The sequence below is a fragment of the Triplophysa rosa genome, linkage group LG4 (assembly GCF_024868665.1).
Source record: "Triplophysa rosa linkage group LG4, Trosa_1v2, whole genome shotgun sequence".
NCBI classification, from domain to species: Eukaryota; Metazoa; Chordata; class Actinopteri; order Cypriniformes; family Nemacheilidae; genus Triplophysa; species Triplophysa rosa.
Window position 1 is genome coordinate 10,816,748 of NC_079893.1, and position 22,441 is coordinate 10,839,188.

At 37.0% G+C, this 22,441-nt stretch overlaps 1 protein-coding gene across 1 annotated transcript; it reads right to left on the minus strand.

Moving 5' to 3' along the window:
- Positions 1 to 303: 303 nt before the first annotated feature.
- cpe (carboxypeptidase E) lies at positions 304 to 22,069 on the minus strand. The gene is made up of 9 exons (XM_057332390.1): positions 21,569 to 22,069; positions 8,764 to 8,960; positions 7,583 to 7,750; positions 7,379 to 7,496; positions 3,160 to 3,342; positions 2,379 to 2,518; positions 2,152 to 2,251; positions 1,814 to 1,932; positions 304 to 1,718 (listed from the first exon to the last, which is right to left on the minus strand). The coding sequence occupies exons 1-9, from the start codon at positions 21,813 to 21,815 to the stop codon at positions 1,620 to 1,622; spliced, it is 1,371 nt and encodes a 456-aa protein (XP_057188373.1). The 5' UTR covers positions 21,816 to 22,069; the 3' UTR covers positions 304 to 1,619.
- Positions 22,070 to 22,441: the final 372 nt, after the last annotated feature.

Here is a 22,441-nt window from a genome sequence, read left to right on the forward strand (position 1 = left end):
TTAAATTAAATTAAAACTACTCGACAGTTATTGATTCTTTGCAGGTCTACCGGAATTTAAGTTTGAGCCGCTGAAACCGTGTACAATTATTTAGCATATTAACCGAGAACATAAGCAAAATATGACTCGGCTGAAGAAGTAAATAAATGAATTGTTCTTATCTAATGCAAAATCTTTGGTGTCTTTTCTATTGCTATGGTTGTTATTTATTTATTCATTTTGATTCAAAATGAGCTTTACAGCCACAACAGGTACATGCATTCAGCGAGTGGCACAACTGAAAGATGAGACGAACCAAAAACATTGACAACAGAAAGGGAATTTTATTGTTTTTTGAATCGAGTCATTCAATTTAACCATCAACACACTCATATACAAGAATTTGCATTGACGTTTCAAATTGGAAATATTTAAGATGACTGAAATGCCATTTTATGACATTAATATTTAAGGTTTAAGCTTTGATTATGACATTGCATGGGCTTGACAGTCAATGAAAATGTCTTGATAGTGGATTATGATCCTAATAGTAATTATGTGTCATTTTATTTGACAGAAATACAATAATTATAAAGATAACGAAGGAATAATATTATATAGAATGTTCAATAAAGTACCGTACAATTGTGCATTTTGGTATAGATTACAAAACCTTCCGATTTATCTCTACATTCTGAATAAACATTTTTGTGCCATTAAATTCTGTTGTTTCGTGATCTAAAATGTAAATCTGCGTTACAAACAGATAATACAAGCTATTATCTATAATATGTTTAAAATTATTAAATTTCCTTTATAGTTTCGTATGACATAATGCAGGAGTTCAGTTGATAACCTTTTTAATTTTCATCTGGATATGATATTCAAAGTTGTAATTATGAAATAGGTTTATCAAAAGCACTCCCTTTAAAAACATCAAGCATAACTTTGTTTAAACTCACAAGACAGTGTTTGAACAGAAAGAGACTTCGTATGATGGGTGTCAGAAGAAATCAGTCACAATCAGAATAAATAGTAATAATCTTTGCTGAAACGTACATTCATCACAACACAGTGCTCTCTGATTGGTTGATGTGATTGGTGACCATAACTACAAAGTAATTGCACGATATCAATGTAAAACACAATGTTACAAAATAGAAACAAATCAGTCAAACAGCGTTCAAAATAATAAAACTCTCGGTGTATTCGTGTTTGTTTTATATGTATGTGTTTTTAACTTTGCATGCCTGAGTGGAACACCGGCAAATGATACACAATGCTTTAAAGTAATCATAACTAGGCTGATATTGTGAACTGCGATGTGCAAGATATCAACTTTACTGTAGGGGAACTTCATGTGGCATTTAATTTAGTGCCAATACTTGTATTCATCAATCTTAACAAGGAAAATCGTTGTTCTGTATATGCAGATAATTTACCAAACAATACATTTAATAGCACAGTTCTTTACCAACACGTATTAAGAGTATTATGGCTGTTTTATAAAGTCCAGATTCAGTGCCTCTAACGTAAAACAATCAAAACAAACAAATCATCAGAATGATGGCCTTTAAGTTGATGAACACATATAAAGACAATAAATATTTTACACCCAGAACGCTGGCAAGGGCCTCTGCTTAGAAGTTGAGGGTCTCTGACATCATCTTCCACCAGTCCATGAGCTCCTCTTTCTCCTCCTCTTTCCTCTCTTCCAGCGACTCCAGCTCAAAGTCCAGCTAGCCGTGAGAGAAATGGAGACATGAGAAGATGTTATGAGGAGAAAGAGAGAGAATAAAGGCTGTGTAGGTGATAAGTTGTTGAATGGGTTTACCCGTGTAGTAGGGCTGTGAGGAACAGCCACCTTCTTGACCACAGTGAGGTATCCAGGAGCAGACGCTGAAACCTTGTAGTTACCAGGAGCCAACAAGCGCCAATAATCGCCATCCTTAGCTGAAGAAACAAGAATGAGAGATATTTAGGTAGGAATTCTTTTTGTGTAATGCATAAAATAGCCACACGAGGGCAGTGCTGCAGATTAAATGTAGCTCATTTTTGAATACTCAAAGTAACTGTAGGAAAGCCACATGCTCTGTGTGTGTGTGTGTGTGTGTGTGTGCGTGCGTGCGTGCGTGCGTGCGTGCGTGCGCGCGCGCGTGCGTGTGTGTGTACCTGTGGTGATGTCATGGTCAATTCCTTCAACAGAGATAGAGGCATTGGAGATGGGGTTGCCTTGGAGATCCCTCACAAATCCAGACACTCCTCTGTGAACCTGTGAAGGACACGAGGGATCAAAAGGACTGAAAATACAGATTCTAATCACGATTCTCCCCAGATAACACACACTCTCTATCAACAATCTGTAACAAAATCTAGGCTTGTGAAAGAATAGGCTGTACCTCATCTATGTAGTTGACAAGTGAGTTGCGATTCTGGTCCCAGTACTGTTTGAGCGTGTCCTCAGGAGGAAACTTATCACAGCTCAGCTCCAGAGTGATCTCGAAGCAATTACTGCTCAAATAGTTGAAGTCCTGCATACCTGAGAGAGAAAGAAAGAGGGATGGGTATAGACTAGGGGTGTGCAACCTTTTTAACACAAAGTGCTATTTTAACAGTGAACTAGTAAAAATCTATTTAGTTTTTACATTTAACACAAATATTTGAAATATAATATTTGAATTATATCTTAATAAATATGTAGGTAAGGTAAATATATATACTAAATATAATGATAAAATACCATAATCTAATATAATTAAAATGTTATAATTAAATAAATAAATACAATTTTAATTAAATATATATTCATTTAATATATACATAATATATACAGACGGAAGCAGTGAAATATTGATACAGATATTCAATAAGAAAATTGCATACAGATATTGATATGTAAATTCTTTTATGTCACAATTCTTTGTCTAAAATGTTATTTTTTGTTACATTACATATTATCAGTGTGGTCTCAGACTGTTCTGCTGTAAATATATTATATATTACTACTATATTTTGATTGTACTGTATTAAAGTAGCATGCCCTCATTTACATGGATGAAGCAACAACAAAGACCAATGTGTGGGATGCTGTGGGGACCACAGCATCGCTGCTTCAAGTACGAATGAGATATTTGGTAGCTAACTGACAGAGGTATTATGATCAAAGTTGTGCATTTGTACCTCCAGGGACACTGTACCAGGCTCCTCCGTTGGTGATGCCCTCTTTGAAGCTAGAGTCATCATCATTCTTGCGGCATGGTGGCCGGTTTGGGTCGGACATCACAGGGTTATAGCTGGAGTAAGCCTTTGCCAAACTCTTAAACACCAGATCATCTGGACTGGCGCTGTACTCGTGAGTAGAGCCTTGTGATGAACGGAGAGATCAATATTATGGCTGACTGTATAGCTTTACTCATTACACAAAACGATATGACTGGACTCACTATACTAAGCTTAGCTATATAGGTATGCTCACTATATCTAACTATACTGTACTCACAATACTAAACTATATGATTATACTCACAATATTAAACCCTGTACTCACAATACTAAACTATGTGGCTATAATCACACCACTTAACTATATGACTCCACCCGCAATACTGAACTATATGACTGTATTCATAATACTAAACTATATGAATGTACTAACTATACACGAGTATGTGGGTACCATATACTCACAAAATACTAAACTTTTGAATGTACTCACAATACTGAACTACACAGGTACTGTATACTCACTATATTAAACTATATGATAGTACTACTCACTGTGCTAAACTACATGGTTTTATTCACAATACTAAGCTATATGACTGTACTTACTATAATAAACTATATGGCTGTACTCACTATACTAAACTATATGTCTGTAATCCAAAATACTATACTATATGACTGTACTAGCTATAGTAAACTATATGGCTCCAATCACTATACTAAACTATATGGCTGTACTAACTATAGTAAACTATATGACTGTACTTACTATAGTATACTATATGACTGTACTCACTACTGTATATTAAACAATATGGCTGTACTCACTATAGTAAACTATATGACTGTACTTACTATAGTATACTATATGACTGTACTCACTACTGTATATTAAACTATATGGCTGTACTCACTATAGTAAACTATATGACTGTACTTACTATAGTATACTATATGGCTGTACTCACTACTGTATGTTAAACTATATGGCTGTACTCACTATAGCAAACAATATGAATGTAGCCTGCTCACTATACGTGGGTTTGTGGGTACACTTACGATACTAATTTCAGTACTGTACTCGCAACACGAAACGATACTGGTATACTCCCTATATTAAACTATACAATTGTACATATTATACTAAAATAAATAAATCTGTATGCACTATATTAAACTATATGAAGAGTTTATTTCCAAAATGAGATAACTCTGTTTTAAAAAAAAATCAAAAATCATGTTTTTTATTGTTCATTCCAATTAGGCTTGTCACGATAGCAACTTTTTGTTTGGCGATTAATTGCATCAGAAATAATTGCGATAGTTGATATTATTGTAATTTTATAAATATTTTATGCCACTGATAAAGTAATGATAATATTATAATGCGAGTACACCCTTTTAAAGAACAAAGACCTTTTAATTGAATATTTGGGCATTGAAATTGGAATGTAAATAATAACTGGAGTGTAAATATTTAAAATAAATAAAACAGACACTTCCAGTCCTTAATTATAATTGGTTGATTTAAGTTACAAGCAGGCCCAGCTCCAGATATGAGATGAAAGGTGGGCCAAGTGATTTTCCAGGTGGGCGGAGGGGGGTAATTAAATATATATTTTTTGCCCCAAACTATTTACTATAAACAAACTATTTACAAAATAACTATTTAGCTTTTTTAAATTATTCTTATGTCTAGTATTTATATTGTATAACATTTTAATTTTTTACATACTTATGTATATATTTACATATTTTTATACATTTACATTTATTTTACATTTTACCATTTAGTAACTTTAGATTTGATGAAAACATAAAAAAGAGCTATGCATATCACTATAAAATTCACAGCATTAACTTTCTGCTCATTTTAGAGAAATCTGTCACAAACCCATCCATGTTCAGTCCATGTGTTATTGCTTTTTCATGAGCTAAAAGTACACGTTTTTTCCTCTCATGAAGCATTGTTTGGCGGAATGGTGTCAAACCCATCACCCATCGGGTAAACCACTAATATTGGATGTAACGGGTGGAATAATTATTCATGTGTCATTTTGGGCTCGGGTGCGGATCGGGAAATAATACGTGTGGGCGGACCGTGGATCCAGTAGCCAAGGCTATTTCGACTCACACCAGCTCATGCGAAGCTGCTTTTACACGGTCCTGTGCTTATTTGTGTTCAACCTCTGTCTGAAGAGCTGGTTTCAAATTGCAGCGTGCTTTGCAGCGTTGAGCATTGTAGCCAATCGCGTGCAACTGATGGACAGCTATAGTGAGGAGGACTCGATGCTCTTATCACTTTTTAAATAAACGTTTAACTCATCATGCTCCCTTTTCTGCATTAAGCTTTATTTAGCCTTGATGGGAGCTTAGCATTTAGCGGCTTTGGTGTAATTTTACAGAAAAAGGTAAGGGAAACAAGGGAAACTTTGTTAATATCACACGAACAATATAGGCTATTTTTAACAAATTTTGCATTTCATAAATCACTAATAAAATATAGAAGACAAGGACTTAATCTCCGCACCTGCGGACAGTGGGGATTGTTCATGAGTGCCGGTGTTGTACCGAAATTCGACTCCCCATGAGATTACGACTCCTCTACTTCTGATTGGTTCATTTACTTAGGATGCTGCTTTGTGATTGGTCCCTATCTCTAAATCCCGCCCCCACACCTGATCCTAACCTTCGTAGGGGAAAACAGGGGAGTCGTAATCTCACGGGGAGTAGGATTTTGATACAACACCGGTTTGGATTTTTCGCTTGCTCGGCCATTTCTCCTCTTCGCCCACTGCCGTGTGCATAATAAACTCTATTAGTATCTCTCCTGCACCTGAGTCCTATTGATTCCGTGACAATTAGCTAACAATATTGAAGTGAATTCACTCTTGGTTGTCTCTCCCAAAACTCTGCCATATTGAGTAACATGTTTAAAAATGCATTAACCAGGAATTCCTAATATTTTGTTACTTGTTGCGTGAGAAAATAAATGGTTTTGTCTACATCATGTAGATATAATGCAGGTGCGGTTCGGGTCGGGTACCGAATTAAATTAGTGCTGCTGTCAGATGTCGGTTCGGGTGTTCTTTTAATTACTGCGGGTGCGGGTTTATCAAACAGGACCCGTGCTGGACTCTGACGCAGAGTCGCTGAGAGAGAGAGTCCAAGTCCGTTCACTGCAATAGAACAGATTATTCACAGCAACGGCGGTTAACGGATCCTCTCTCTCAACGGCTCTGGGTGGAGGCAGGGTGGGCAAAGCTTCCGATAGGGTGGGCTTTGGCCCCCCGTGGAGCCGGGCCTGGTTACAAGCCATTGATATGTGAACTCTGGAGAGGGCAGCACGATTGTTTGTCATAATGTGGCCGTTTAGAATACACTTGCCCAATTGAGCAATGAAAAACAATGTCTCTTAATCTGGAACGACTTTTTGAGTGGTGTTCCATTCGTGAAGTGCCCTTCGAAAATGCTGTTTGCAATTTGTCTAAGGTGTATTCATACATGTGACGTGTCATATTTAACTTAACTGTCTGTAAAACCTCTCTCGAGCTCCAAATGCGACTTTTGTTTTAATCTGTGTTGCTGTTACCTCCGTAAAATAGTAGAGCGTCTTTGACCCCAAGCCGATTAGGCCTACTACAGTATTCCGAACTGGCTTTATTAATCAGGAAAACACAATATAACTCCTCGAGTCTTTTCACCTGCTGCTGTCCGCCCCGTGTGCGACTGTGTGTGCGTGACACACAGACACAGAGCAGCGCTAACAGAGACAGCGTGATCGGATAAAATGTTAATGTCATTAATCTTTATGTAAACAAACGCATATATAAACACAATGGCGATATATTGCATCACCAAAAACTACCGACGTCAAGTTTATATATCGCGCCATAAGTCGATAAATTGACTATCGAGACAGGCCTAATTCCAACAAATATCAATCAAACTGCAGTTGGTTTGTTTTGATTTAAGTCATAATAACTAAAAAACTACAGCTAACTAACACAATAAAACAATAAAAACATAATAAAAAACGAGATTTTTGAAAACAAACTCTTCATATACACAGTACTGACTATACTAAACGAATAATAGAAATCAAGGGGAGGCCCTCAGAAGTATATAGTACAAGTTTAAGTTTGTGTGTATGTGTTTATTGCATGTGTCTCACCACTGCGTGTCTCATCATATGGATAGTTGGCCACAACGTCACCTCCGTGTAGATTGGCTGAGAGGACGAATGGAATGTCCATGATCCAGTGAATGACGGCTTTAGTTTCTGGAGCCAGCTGTAACACATACAGAGGTCAGTTACATTTGCCATCATGCCTGTATTCTGCAGTATTTCAATACGATATTTAAAACACCCTCTCACCTTGGGGTTTTCATCAACAGCTTTTTTCATGTTTTTCAGGAGGTGGTTGTTGGATCCTCCCTCTCTTTCGTTCATGTAGACGATGCGATCAAGGTCTGGAAAGTTCCGGTTTAGATCGATGCCCTGAGCATTACTGCGGCCAACAAACCAGTCCTTCATCTCGCCAGACTGCAAACACATTATGATCATACCATTAGCAGAATAATCATTATTTAAAAAAAAAAAATTCAAGATTTGTTTTAAATTCTTAAAGAGGTAGTGCACCCAAGAATAAATATCCTCATAGTATCATGAGCATCATATTGAAATGCTGGATGTATTAACGATTTAGGTTATGAAATAAGAAGACTGCCCATGAATGTTTAACTAACATCAAAAACTATCAAGTTCCTTCAGCTCGAATGGCAACTCTTGGGCTGTAAAGAGAAGACAGAACACAATCATTGCTTTAACTTACAAATACAAATGAATACAGACAAGCTCAACTCTGACCTCCTGTTGACCTCTCTATCATGATGAAATCATTTTCTAAATCATTCTGTTATTTTGACGTCATAGCTAGGATCTTTAACTCTCTGATTGTATATTACTGTGGGCCGCCTGGTTCCCACTTTTCTCCCCAGTATATCTAACCCTGACTGTGCCCACAATAGCGTAAGCTCTGTTTAAAGTTCCCCAGAGAGAACTTAAAGAAAGGAGTCACTCTTGGAGAAGTGCATGTCACTTGTTACAGAGAGACCTTATGTAAAATATGACAAAAGTGTCTTGAAATGTCAAAGCCCATGCATGTCTGTTCTGCGAGTGCAGGAATCGGAAGGATGTGGTAAACCACAGTAAAGTGTTATAAAATCAGCACCCCTGAATGCATCTACACACGTGTTATTCTAAATGATGAGGAAGACTGCCTTAGCGAGCAAGTACTGTAGAACCATGTCAAGACATTATATTTTACTTGATACATTTTATTTTATAATTCAATTAAATATATTGTTTTGTCCTTTTTCTTATACACTATGAGCTTAGCAATTTTGGCAAACCTGTAAATAATAAAAACTGTAGCTATCAATAAAAGATAAATCGTTGTAATTCTTTCTTACAATAACTTTGGTAAATGGGTTGGCTACTGATTCTGTCTCAATGATTTCTATTGTCAATACTGCATTGGTGTATGTGTGCATTACCTGAGAAGCCGCCTTTTCAAACCCGTCAGGATTCATGGAGGGCATGATGTGAATGCGTGTGGAGTGGATCAGGTCCATGATGGTGTCATTGCCTGCCTGGTACTCATTACACAGATACTGAGCCAGATAGATAAGCAGCTCTCTGCCCACAGCCTCATTGCCATGCATGTTCCCAATGTACTTAAACTCCGGTTCACCTGTCACACAGAAAACAAACACAGTTAATGACAGAACGCTGCACACACGTGTGCGAAAGCTGACACAAACAACAATTTAAAAGATGTTTTGCTGGTTATTAGCCATTCATTTAAAAAGTGAACTGTACTGTTTTTTAGTGTTGTGATTAAAGGGATATTTCACTACCAAATCAAAATTTCCCCATGTTTTACTCACCCTCAAGGCATCCTAACTGAATATGGCTTTCTTCTGGAATAACAATCCAATCAGAGTTATAAAACCACTAATCATTTTGCTTCCAAGCGGTAGAATGGGAGGGAACGGGTGTTGATTTTTTATTTGGTAGTGAAATATCCCTTTAAATGGTTAAAGCCTAACAGAACCTTTTGACATAGACAAAGGAATGAAATGAAAACTCTGTCATCATTGACTCAAGCTCTTGCCATTTCAAACTGTATGCCTTTCTTTCTTCTAAAGAACAAAAAATAATACATTTTGAAGAATGTTGGAGATTTGCATTGGCTTTGTGTCTATACAATAGAAGTGAATGGGTTCCGCTATTGTTCGGTTACCAACATTCTTCAAAATATCTTCTTTTGTGTTCTGCACAAGAAATGCTAATACGTTCGCTGAACTGAAATTTGCAATCAACACTTTATTTTTGTTAAATGACCAAAAACTGTTGTGTGAATGTGCTTTAGGACTGACATTTTTACCCTGAGAACACCTAGCCCGATGTCAAGACCATAACACACACAGACGGGCGCGCACACACACACACACACGGATAATGTTTAATTAAAATTTTAAACATATGGAGGAGTAAACAAAGAGGTCATTTGCAAAAACACATTACTCTTTCATTGTGTTATCATGTTTTTACCGTGTTTTATTGTGTTAGTTAGCTATATTTGTTTTTTTGCTGTTTGATTGATATTATTTGGAATGTACCATAAAAATAATGATCTGTTTTTGCAAATTAACTCTTCAAACAAACACACATTTCAAATATTTTTAAAACACATCTGTAAATGTTCATATGAACAAGCATAGCTCCATAATGTATGTACGATCTCAGGTAACGCCCACAGAGAGTTCCAGAATCCTCTGTTTTTACATAATTCCCCGACCCACTTCAACCCTCCCAACAATTACATACACAATCCTTACTAACACAGGCACTAACATAGGCACATGCACGCACACACAATCCTGTTACATCCCTCAGGTAACAAAAGCACAAATCAACAGAGCTCAGGAAGGTACATTTGCATTTCTTCTTTTGTTAATCTCAGTGGAACAAGCCACAAAGAACAATTCTGCCAACTGTACACATTATTCCAGACTATGTACAAATACAATAGGCACTTAAAAAACAGTACATCCAAAACTGTCCTTATTTATTCAACATTTGAACAAATCAATTAGGAATTTTGTAAAAGAACAATTTGTACAAAAATCAGACTGATCTGGTTTTTAAGTTATTGTTTCAGTGATCACAAACACATCAGCATGGGTATATACAGCAGGATAACAGCTTCTTTTAAGGTAAGAAAAACATAACGCTTCATAGTTATGTGTATAACCTTTAATAGCTGAAGGGAATCTGAAAAGATGTTTACATTGGGCAGAGCGGTTTAGAAAAGCCACACGGCAGTTAAACAAGAACACAAAGGCATACGGCATTGTATACATGCACATTTATTCGCTGCACACAGATTAGAAGCAGATGGAAGCGCTGTTTAATTCAGCAGGGGTCCTTGCAGGCTCTGGCCTTTTTATAGTCGACGGCCGGCTATTTCATTGCCCCCCGAACATCTAAATATTCTACATCTCGCAATTAAAAAGCAAGCGGAGAACGTCCACACGTTGTGTGACTTTAAAAAGAATGTGCGGGACTGTCACATTCACAACCGGCCTTTGAAGCTCCAATTTCTTTCAAATGAAATTACAGCAAAACTCTTTCGCAGATGTTGAAGAAAAGTATTCCCAGGCCGGTCCACAGGAAATGTGCTTCTGAATGCGTTATGTGCGTGTGTGTATGAGTTTGTGGGTGGGTGAGAAAGTGAGGGGGAAACAGAAAATTAAGGTGTTTCATTTGGTTTTTTTAAAGGGATACTTACCCAAAAAGAAAAATTCTGTCATGATTTATTCACCCTCATGTCATTCAAAACCTACGACTCTTTTTTCTGTGGAACACAAAAGAAGATATTTTGAGAAATAACTCAGGGGGTTTGTGTTCATACAGTGGAAGTCAATTGGGGCCAATGTTGTTTGGTTACCAACGTTTTTCAAAATATCTTTTTTTGTGTGTTCTGAAGAAGAAAAATGTCATACAGATTTGAAATGAGGGTGATGATAGATTTTGCATTGTTGTGTAAACTTTCCCTTTTAACTGTTTACAGAAAGCAAAGATATTAAGATGTTATTATTCTTTCTTCAACAAAGATTTCTTTCTTCACCCAAAATATGCATCAAAGAGTATAATTAAGTCAAATTTTTTAATTTAATTAATTTACTTTAATTTGGCCTTTGATTAAAGAATAACCAGTTAACCCGTATTGTGTTCCTGTTTTTGGAATTCATTTTCAATGTTTACTGAAAAATTATTGTGCAATTTTTTTTTTAAGACATTCATATTTATAAGAAAAGATATTTTGTCCCAGCCATTTCATATATTTTCTTTAAAAAAAGTAAAGCACCTTTTTTATGAATGTCAGTTAACAGAGTAATGTTGCTTGTAATTTGGATACAGTTAACATATTTAAAATAGTATTTTTTCATACATTTTCAATTCTATTTAATTTAAAAACTGAATAACACTGTGTGTTCACTAGACCTGTGAACTTTGGGTTGTTTTTGTTATAAGTTACAAAAACAACATAAAAGGGTTAAGCATAAAGCATGTCCTGAACGTCTGTAAACAATATGAAGCATATAAAATACAGAATTAAAATATTTGTGCTATTTTGCACAAGAAATTAATATGACATAATAATATTACTGCAATAAATTTCATAATCAACTCAATGAAGTTTCATTGTCGTATCGAGGCATGCGCACAAATGAAAAATCTTATACAGACTGTGCGGAACAAATTATCCCTTTATCACGAAACACTGTATTTATTTCCACAGAGCAAAGTTGTTTTGTTACAAATGATGATGAGGAAATCATGTGTTGTAAAGATGAGGTGAGGAGTGGAGCGGAGGGAAGAAAAACTGCTAATCTATCAGTAAAAGAGACAAACAAAAACGGTAGATTACAAAATTTCAAAGCCACAATTTACATGACCCCTCACTCTCCAAACATTTTCACTAACATCAACATGGAAAAACATTTAGTCAATTCTCTCTCTCTCTCTCTCTCTCTCTCTCTGTTTCTCTTTCCCTTTCTTCTTTTTCTCAAAAAGAAAATAAACATAATTTAAACAAGCAGAACAACTTACACAGCATCTGTTAACCTCATTTAGAAAAGAATGCCTCAATAAGACAAACATTACAGGACTCTTTTTCTTGGACACAGTTTTGTAACTGCTGTTTGTGAGGGCTCAGAGGCAATTCCGCTGTATACTGCTCATAGTATATCAGGATTTATTCTTGGAGGTCTCATAAACTGCTGGTACACTTTTCATCCCTGCTCAACAAGCCTCAACAAAACCTTCTATGGCTATCACTATTTGTCACGAATCGGGGTGAGCAAGGCCAGAGGACCCAGGCGCAGACAGCGGGTAAGGGGTTAACACAAGACTTTAATAATTAAATAAAACAAAAACCCATGAGGGGGTAAAATAACAAAGAACAAGGGTATAAACATGACAGATTAACAGGAACACGGACTAACTACACTAGACAAGACCAAGACAACACTTGAATTAAATTACAAATAACTAAACTGAACAAGACACAGGAACTCAGCCACACAATCAAAATGAACCAGCACAAGACAGAAAACACAGGGGCATTAAATAAGGGATCAAATCAAGAGCGAACAAGTGCAGGGCATGAAACATTTAACAAGCAATAATGAGGAGACGAGAGGGCGGGGACAAAGACGAGACCTGAGAGAACGCATGGTACGTCATAACAACAATATCATGTCTCTCTCACATAGGGCTGCATCTATCCATTCTTTTACTAATGGAGTATTCTACTGATTTTTCCATCGATTAATCGGGTATTCTGATAATAAGTACTTTTTCTTTATTAAAAAGCAATACTAAATATACAAGAGAAAATAAGACAGGTCTCTTAAAATGAGTAAAACAACTAATTTGTTTCCTTTTCAGAACAATTAAAGTTTTTATTGCTGAAATTGCATACATTAATATCTGTGAAAACTAAACCCATTTAGTACATTCCATTGCCATATTACATTCAAAATGCAATATAATACAAATATATAAATAAGAAACATGAATAAAAATAGAAAGAATAATTTCAAAGGTAAACAACTTCATCTTATGCATGATGCATTTAGTTTATATAAATTAGTTTTAGTTTCTTTTTTTTACTATTAAATAGTAATATATGGCCTATGACTTTTATTTTGGCAGGTTGTCGGAAGACGCTTATTTTTTAGTATGTCTGTTTCTTCACTCAAACAATAACTTGTTCGTGAAATAAACTTTCAGAGCAACTCTGGAGGTGAAGTTCATATCCTCATTCAGCGCAGATGCAGACAAATTTATGAGCATCACGCGTGAAGCACGTTAAACTGTGCAGTTCATTCACGCAGAACAGACAGATGGCATGTGTAAATAACAGGATTCGGCGTCCACAAGTCCGCATCTAGTTTGATGGACTCAATGCAGCCGGAAAACAAGTTTCACTCGCAAAATAGACTAAAACAGTAAAATAGCAGTTCACCATTTCAATAAGCTATCACTTATTTATCAGCATGAGACACATGTGTGAGCATGTGAAGAGACTAAAATGCGTGTGTCTGACGGTGAGAGCCCTGTAACATGAACAGAGTTTAGCGGGCTGTGTGTCAGTAATAACGGTCCGTGGGGAAACGCAGCGCTCCGTGTGTACTGTAGTTAAATGGATTAAACAAAGCTTCGAGGCAACAAAATTTGCCTCGATGATTTTTTGTATTCGAATTACTCGAGTTACTCGAGGAATCGTTTCAGCCCTACTCTCACACTAAACATGAGGCTCTGTCATGATCCTGCCACTAGACCAAGAAAGACATGACATGATGAGGCAGAATCATGACACTATTATGTACACATTGTTTCTAAGTTTTTATTTGGCAGATAGTTTTATCCAAAGCAACTACGTATACTGTATGTGACATTCTAAAAACACTTTTGTTTCGCTTTTTATTTATGCGATATTTCAAGGTGAGTTAAAAACTTACTTAGGTAAATGTGCATGGTTTACGCTGTGTAAAAAGCGTTAAAATTAAAACCTTTAATAATATAAATAATAAAGAAGAAACAGCTCAATATTTTCCTTCAGCAAGCAAATATACGTTAGGGTGGTATTTTCTATGGATACATATGGGTTTCACTACATCTAAAACAGGCTCTTTGTGAAAAATTATATTATAACGGTTTATGATTGCACAATATACTACGAGCCATCAATTACGTTCTCACTCAAAATCAACAAAGTTTTCCGACATATGAACAACAAATCACACCCCTGCAGAACAATATATTTACTGGAACTGCTCCTGTTGCCCTTTCATGGTATTTCTCTCTTTCTGCCAGACACACAGAAGGGCTTTTCACACTTGAAATCGTTAAAACTGGGTTATTCTAAACCCCAGGTAAACAGAATCCTGGGTTATCTGTTTCATGTTTCACACTGCTTATAATTTACATGGGGTTAAGAGATAACCCTGGGTATTCATAACCTGATGTTTCAGTACATCACGAAACCCTGGGTTAACATTCTTATTTGCATATTTGCGATGTCAACAGTCATGATTGGATAAATACTGCTGCGTCAAACTGACTGAAGAAAAATAGTGTGTGGTCACTTTAAATAACCTCGTTGTTCCGCATCCGCTGCAGTTGTACGAGAGGCTTGTTTTTCCGCTAAATGATGGTGATGAAATCGCCCGCCCAGAGGAGGCGGTGTTTCTATTGGTTCGTCAAAAAATGCTATGTTCGTCACAGGAACTTACGACACACCTGCGTCATTTGCTGGAAAAACAAGCCTCTCGTTCGCCTGCAGCGGATGTTAGACAATATCGTTAATAGTGTTGTCAATATGGATATTTCTCTTAATTTCTCTTACAGGTTTAACCACAATAGGTTAAACCTGTAAATAACACATCTGTACACTCTTTAAAATATATATATATATATATATATATATGTTGACTTTTGTCTATTTTTTTAACTTTTTGTATATAGTGCATTATTGTTTTTATTTCATTTCTCATTTTTTCTATCTTAATGTATATTTGCACTATGTTTGCACCATGTGTACACTTTCTTCTGCACTAAGCTCCTGTCGCCAAGTCAAATTCCTTGTGTGTAAACATACTTGGCAATAAAGCTCCTTCTGATTCTGAGTCTGATTAAACAAATGCTCGATTCGCTTCAGAAGACCTTTGTTTAGACCACTGAGCCGCGTCGAGCCGTTCTATGATTGATGGATGAACTTTTTGGAGCTTCAAAAAATTGCCTCCCATTCACTCACATTCTACCGCTTGGAAGTAAAAGTATACGTGGTATTATAACTCTGACTGCATTATTCTTCAAGAAGAAAGTCACATTCACTTAGGATGCTTTGAGGGTGAGTTAAACATGGGAAAATGTTCTCTTTAAAAAGTATCCCTTTAAGCGCAGTGTGAAAAGCCTTAGAGAGAGAACAGAGATCTCAAAGAGAAAGAAATGAAGTTCTTTGGAGAGAAGAAAGTGTTGTCTCATCATGTCATCGTAAGAATGAATGATTCGAGCAAGAGAGAGCCTGGGGAAGAGATTTTATTCTAATCTTTCTGATCCAAATCACTCGCCACATGATAACAAATACACACTTCCTCTTTCAGACCATCAAGATTAAATCTTAGGTCTAAAACTGACTATTTATTCCGCTATATTATTCCTGATATCTTTACTGCATCATTTTAAAACCCTTTTCACCAAACCAATCTATCTTCACATCTATCAATTAGTCACATAAACTGTGTGATTTTGACACAAGCCTCCTAAAGACATACTGTATGTAAACACAGTCAGATACGTCACTGACGCCCGGGTTTCCATGACCATGTTGACCAAAGGAGACCATTAAGTTAATGTAATGGATTCAGCACACTACTCCTGTGGAAACACAGACGCTTCATAAAGACTTGTGTCAAACTAACATACATAGTACGATACAATACAAATGACAATTTCACTGCAGAAATTATGTGTGTTATGTTTGTTAGATTTAAAGACAGAATGTTTTACCATAAACAAAACTACATTATTGTTAAAAAACTATAAGAAATTGATAAAGATTATTTGTATTTATATTGTGTTAATCTTGTATTTATAAGTGAGGGCACTGGCTTAGTATTTTTATTTCAATTACTTGACTCATAGCACACAGAATGTTTCACAGACCCACACTAAAGGAAAGAGAGATCGGCACAGATGTGAAATCCCTCTAGAATGTATTTCTTAATGAACTTTCACCCACTGGAATATACCACTTTCTTCACACTCCTTTGTACAATAATATCCTATTCCTATTTACAAAAATGATTTATGATACACAGTGAGAAATATACATGTTAGGGCTGTCACAATATTAGATTTTGACTACATTATTGTCATGGCCAAAAATAATTCATGATAACAGTAGTATCATGATATCTATTGCAAACTTTGAAAAAAGTAAAAAATAATAATGTATAATATAAGGGCGTTTTCACACATAAGGGTTTGTTTCGGAACCTGGTGCGTTTTCTCTCTTGGTTCGATTCGTTTAGGCATATGTGAACACGGCAATCGCGCTAGGATCCGCCACAAAACAATCGCTCCGAGACCGCCTGAATAAGGTGGTCTCTACCCGATTGCAAACGAACTCTGGAGCGGTTTGGTAGACGTGTGAAAGCCATCCGACCCAACGGACCAACGAACCAGACTGTATCACAATGTATGATGTGTAATTATGTAAAGTTGCGTGACGCGAAAGGGATTGTTTTGCTAATGGCTCCCTGTAACAATCTTCAAAGTAAGGACGGAAGGAGGTGGGAACCGGCGAACGTTAAACCAAACTTTTAATAAAATAAACAAACAACAAAACGAAAGTAAAGTGCTGACAGCTCCCTCACAGTCGACTGCCGGCCACACAAACTCAATAAAACATAACATAAAATCCAGGCCTGGTTCTCTCTCGTCCTTCTCCTCCTTTTATGCTTCCCGAGCTCCGCCGTGAGATACGCGAGACAACGTGCAGCTGACGCTCATTATCACTCGTGTTACCGGCCGGAAAATAAACTGATGCACTCTGACCAATCGAATGAGAGTTTATTCGCACGTGACTTTTATTAACAAAGTTTGGTCCGTTTGGAAATATTGCCTTGTGAATGCGAACCGAACTAAAATAAATTTAAATATTGTAGCGATTTAACCCCCGGTTTTGGAACAAAGCAATCGATACACAGGTGTGAAAACGCCCTAACATAACTTTGTTTATTTTGTGATTTTATTTTGGCCTAAGAACCATATTCAAAATAGAAGTAGGGAGAGATTGTTTATAACCATTTCGGCACCTATACTGGCACTAAATTATTTCCAATATTGTCATGTGTAGTATTTTTGCGATATCAATTATCATTGTTGTTAATATCAGAATATCAATTATTGACAATATTAGTATATTGTTGTGACACCCCTAATTCATTTACATCACTATAAATATAAATATATATATATTTTTAGTTTTAGTTTACATTTTTTTGCTTTTCAGCAGATTTTGAGGGGAGAGTCTAAATATATTTAAAAAATTGTATATAAAAAAAACTGTATGTATGGGTTGCACCCAAAGTGTAAGACACACCCAAATTCTTTTTTTTCGTAATTATCATGGATTATTAATTATAAATTGTTGCATAGTACAATAATCAAAATTCTGTCTATGACATCATTGTATGAATTGAATTACTGCATACAGTCACCAAATGCACCTTTAGCTAGAGTTTATCAACCGCGTGCATTCACCAAGGTAATGAATACAAATAACGAATGTGTTGACTACCGATATAGGTGATCTCACATGCTCACTCAGCACAGCACCAGATGGCCTGTTCCTGAGCATTCCAGCCCCCGCGGCATACGGTGCTGCATGCTAATTCTTCCCCTCATCCTCCTCATCTGACTGAGCACACAGAGGTGCGTGGCTCATGGTGTTAAGCTGATCTGTCTCCAGGGCAACAGCTATTTCTGCCCAACCGTAACACCCGAAGCTGGCACTGACGACGGGGCCTCTCTTTGATATCCCGCTCTCTCCCTCGCATCTGTACACTGCTCCTGAGGTGCAGCTGGTTGCCCTTAACTACGGGGCGTGGGCAGCGCTGGAAACTCATCTGGTAGCAATAAAACACTTAATGCAATGAGTCATATCTACGCAAACACACATATGGAGAGCCAACCATTCTATTTAGGGAACAAGAGCTCTACCTTTAGGGTAAAACGCATTCCCCTCCTACTACTCTCAGTTTTAGACATATGCTGGCACGCTCAGCGTATCCATCTGTGTCACAAACACACAGAAAGTCACAACAACACGGACTGTACACGACTGTAAACTGTAAACAGAAAAACTCAATGTGTCAATAAAGAATTGCTTGCAGTGTAAACTTTATATTAATAAAAAATGTTCCTCTTCTTCTTTCACTCTGTTTCTTCTTACATGTGTGTCTTAAACAATTGTTAAAATATTGTAATGTAGCACTTCTCATGTTAGGATGAATCGCTTTGTTGTTTTTCTCACTTTGGATAACAGTGTCTGCTGTGTAAATGTAAATTGATGAAACAAATGTCATTTGACATTAACACAAAAAATCAAACCGGAATTCAATTTGTTTGAATGGGTCTTACTTGTTTATGTAAGTACGTAACTGTTTAAACAACCCAGCCCGCAATGTGAATGATGACACATTAACATGTCTATATAATCAGGCCTATGTAATCGCAAATGAAAGTTTTTAATGGATAAAGATACAAGCTATGTGTGCAATAGACAATGAAAGCAGGACACAAATCGAATTAATACCTAAAAAACTGTTGCATTTCTGGGTATCTTTCGGTATGAGACGTTAAGCAATTAACTTAATCTGTTGTCTAATTCTAGGCTGTAAAAGGAGTAGATCCAAATGAAGAACACTGTCTACATGGGTCAAAAGGTGCCTATATAACACATACAGTGTCAGGGGCATCATGCACCCATTTTTTAAGGGGGAACAGTGTGCACAACACACAGCAATATTATAGAGAATATCTCTTAAGCGTATTCAAAACATCGCAGAAGTCATTGCGTGAATTAAATAACAACACTGTTGATATATGAATCTTCTTCCCCGTAAAAAAAATTATGTACATTTTTAAGGTACAGTAAATGCATCAGTCTGGTGTATTTTAAGAACAAATATCTTGTATTCAATTTTGTGCTAGTAGTAAAAGAGTCATTGTGTGCATACAAATGAACATAGAGCACAAAAGTAAAAGCAAATAAAAAAGGTTACCCTTTGTTAAACTGTGTTTAATACAGATTTATTATCCATTATAAAATTCCTTCCATTATGAAACAAAAATATATAATGCAATGTAATACATGATATAATAATTTAAGTGCATCTATTTCTTAATATATGAAAAGTGTCAATTCTTTATGTATTATTTAATATATTGTATTAAATATCTGTGTATTTCCAAATCTATATTAAATGATTTAATTGATGGTTAATTTAGAGGAAAACATATTTTCTTTAAGAGTATTGTCAGTCTTTGCACCCTGAAACTGAACTGTAGCATAAAAGTTATTCACTTTAAAGATGCTCCCTGTATGCCAACTGGCAAGAGGTGTGTTCGACTGCGCTGACTACACCAACGTAGGCTATCGCAAGAGCCATTTGAAAGCATATGGAGCAGTCTGTTCTCACAGTAGTTTGTGACATACACGGATCGGTCTGGGCAGCAGCGCTTTTAAGTCAAAAACCCAGTTCATGGGTCCAGTTCTCGCACCCGCGTTTGGTCGCGAAAGTGGGTGACAAATGCTTTGCCTAAACGACGGCCCATACTAACGAGTCTGAAAGTCTTGTTTCGGGGACGCGGGTGTTTCCGTGAGCCGAGCTCCCGACCGCGCGCAGACGCTGATTACGTCATTAGCAACCGCTGTTGCTTCTGTCGCCGGATTGATAAATGTTAAACTCCTGTACGTGATGAAAACGGCGAAAATCTCCAAAAGAGGACGAGGGTGCAGCTCATAACTGATATAGGCCTAGAGGTTGCATGCAAAACTGACTGTTCAAAAATCATGCCCATTCTGTTTGAATGGGCGTGACGCCTCTGTACAGTGCCATTATCCTATATTATTACACGGCTCGTTGGAATGCTTGATTCTGATTGGCTAGTCGCGACATTTGCAGGTTCGTTATTTCCAGATAACAACCTCTCAAAACTAAAAACACGGTATAACCCGGATGCAGCAAATCATTGTGACCGGTTTTTTGACCAATTAAATGTAAATTTATCTTTTAATAACATTACAATATGACATCATATTTACAAATTATTAAACCAAATTGCCAGTTCGTGATATTTGAAGTTCGTACAAACAGATTAATGACATAACCAATACAATAGGCTGCTAGAAAACGTGTATGTGGTATTATCTTGTAAAAAGTATGTAAGTACATTGTAATAAAGCGTGACCTATTTCATTCAGCAGTGTAGTTGTTTTGACTATTGCAATGAATGACTGCGTATCAGGCGTGATCTTCAATTACAGACTCATCCTCGCAAAATGGCGTCCACGCGCACAGTGAGCTGCTGTCGAGAACGCAGACACACGGACGCGCACCTGCGCATCCCAGTCACAGAGGATAGACATCCATGCAATGATAAATCAAATCCATATAATTTTAGAAGAACGCAAACGTATATTTTATATAATTAAATACCAGCATTAAGGGTAATTTTGCATAGTCACAACTGTATACATTGAAAATGGTTAATTTGCCTCAAAATAACCTTTCCGTGAATGGCTCTGTTCGGCAAGAGAGCACCGGTTATTTTTACACCAATCACTGCATGAATTTCGTCACTGTATACGATAAACACCATTTTATTCCGTCAGATGCTCTCATTTAAAGACCCAATTCCTTCGGCTGGAGAAAAACGAGGGATATAAACATGAAATAGGCTACGTGTTTAAACATAAAGACAAAGGCTTTTCGATTGCGGAAGGCTGTCATATGAGAACACCAGTTATTGATCTGTGGCTTTCATTTATGGCCTCATCAAATTCCATGTAGGCTGGATAATAACGATAAACAATGGTGAAAACAGCTTGCTTGGCAACGGTTATGTTATGTAGGCCTAGTCTATGGACACAGTTTAAATGGTTTATGATGTAATGGCTTTCTTTATTATAAGCGTCACTTGATCATCTCTCACCAGGCTCGTGGATCCCGGGGTTGTCGCTCATTTCCAGCACCAGCAACTCTCGGCGCTCATTACTCTCCCCCACTGTGTAGATGCGGGTGATGGAGGGGCACTGCAGCCACACGGACACCAGCGCTTTACGCATCTCCTCGTATCGGTGGTACTCGAACGAGATGCCTCCATCCCCTGCAGCATCCCCGCCAGAGGCCAGGGCCAGCAGAAGCCAAGCCCCGCAAAACACCGCCGCTCGCACCTTCATCTCTCGGGGTAACACCTAGCTTTCTCTCTCTCCGTGTACTACCTCTCTTCTGTCCGTCTCAGCACTGCTTTCTTTCCTGTCTTGTTTCTCTCTCGTTTTCAGCGTCGTGCCCAAGTAGAAGCCTGCAGAATTGATGCTGGGGTGAGAGCCTGACTACCTGTTTAGACGCGAGGACGCGCTTGAGACGACGGATGTGCGGCGCAAAGCTTCTGAGGGTTGAGATTACACACGCACAATGGGTGAACGCGCACGGTGCTACCCCTGCATGGGCGTGGCTTATGTAATGACACAAGAGTGAAATGGACATATGTAAATCGAGGATATGTACACACCCACCCATCCCATTTAACATTTTTATATTTATTTCTATTTTGAAGCTGTTTGTTTACTTTTTAATGTTCTGTAATATGTTTATTATGTTATTGCATGTATATTATGTACTGTTCGTTACTGTATCTGATTTAAATATCTTAAAGCCACAAAGCTAACTTTTGCTTATTTTTATTAGTTACAGTATAAACTTGTATTCAAGTTAACATGAAAACATTTTCAATACAGTTATATATAAATGTGCACTACCTTTCAAACGTTTAGTCACTTGAGTGAAATGTTTTTCTTCATAAATC

What these genes read in the sequence shown, in the direction of transcription:
- cpe (XM_057332390.1), bottom strand. Translation starts at nt 21,815, where the DNA reads ATGAAGGTGCGAGCGGCGGTGTTTTGCGGGGCTTGGCTTCTGCTGGCC. An exon ending in CCCCGGGATCCACGAGCCTG is followed by an intron (nt 8,961 to 21,568) that starts GTGAGAGATGAT and finishes TCTGTGTGACAG; the next exon opens with GTGAACCGGAGTTTAAGTAC. An exon ending in TTGAAAAGGCGGCTTCTCAG is followed by an intron (nt 7,751 to 8,763) that starts GTAATGCACACA and finishes ATGTGTTTGCAG; the next exon opens with TCTGGCGAGATGAAGGACTG.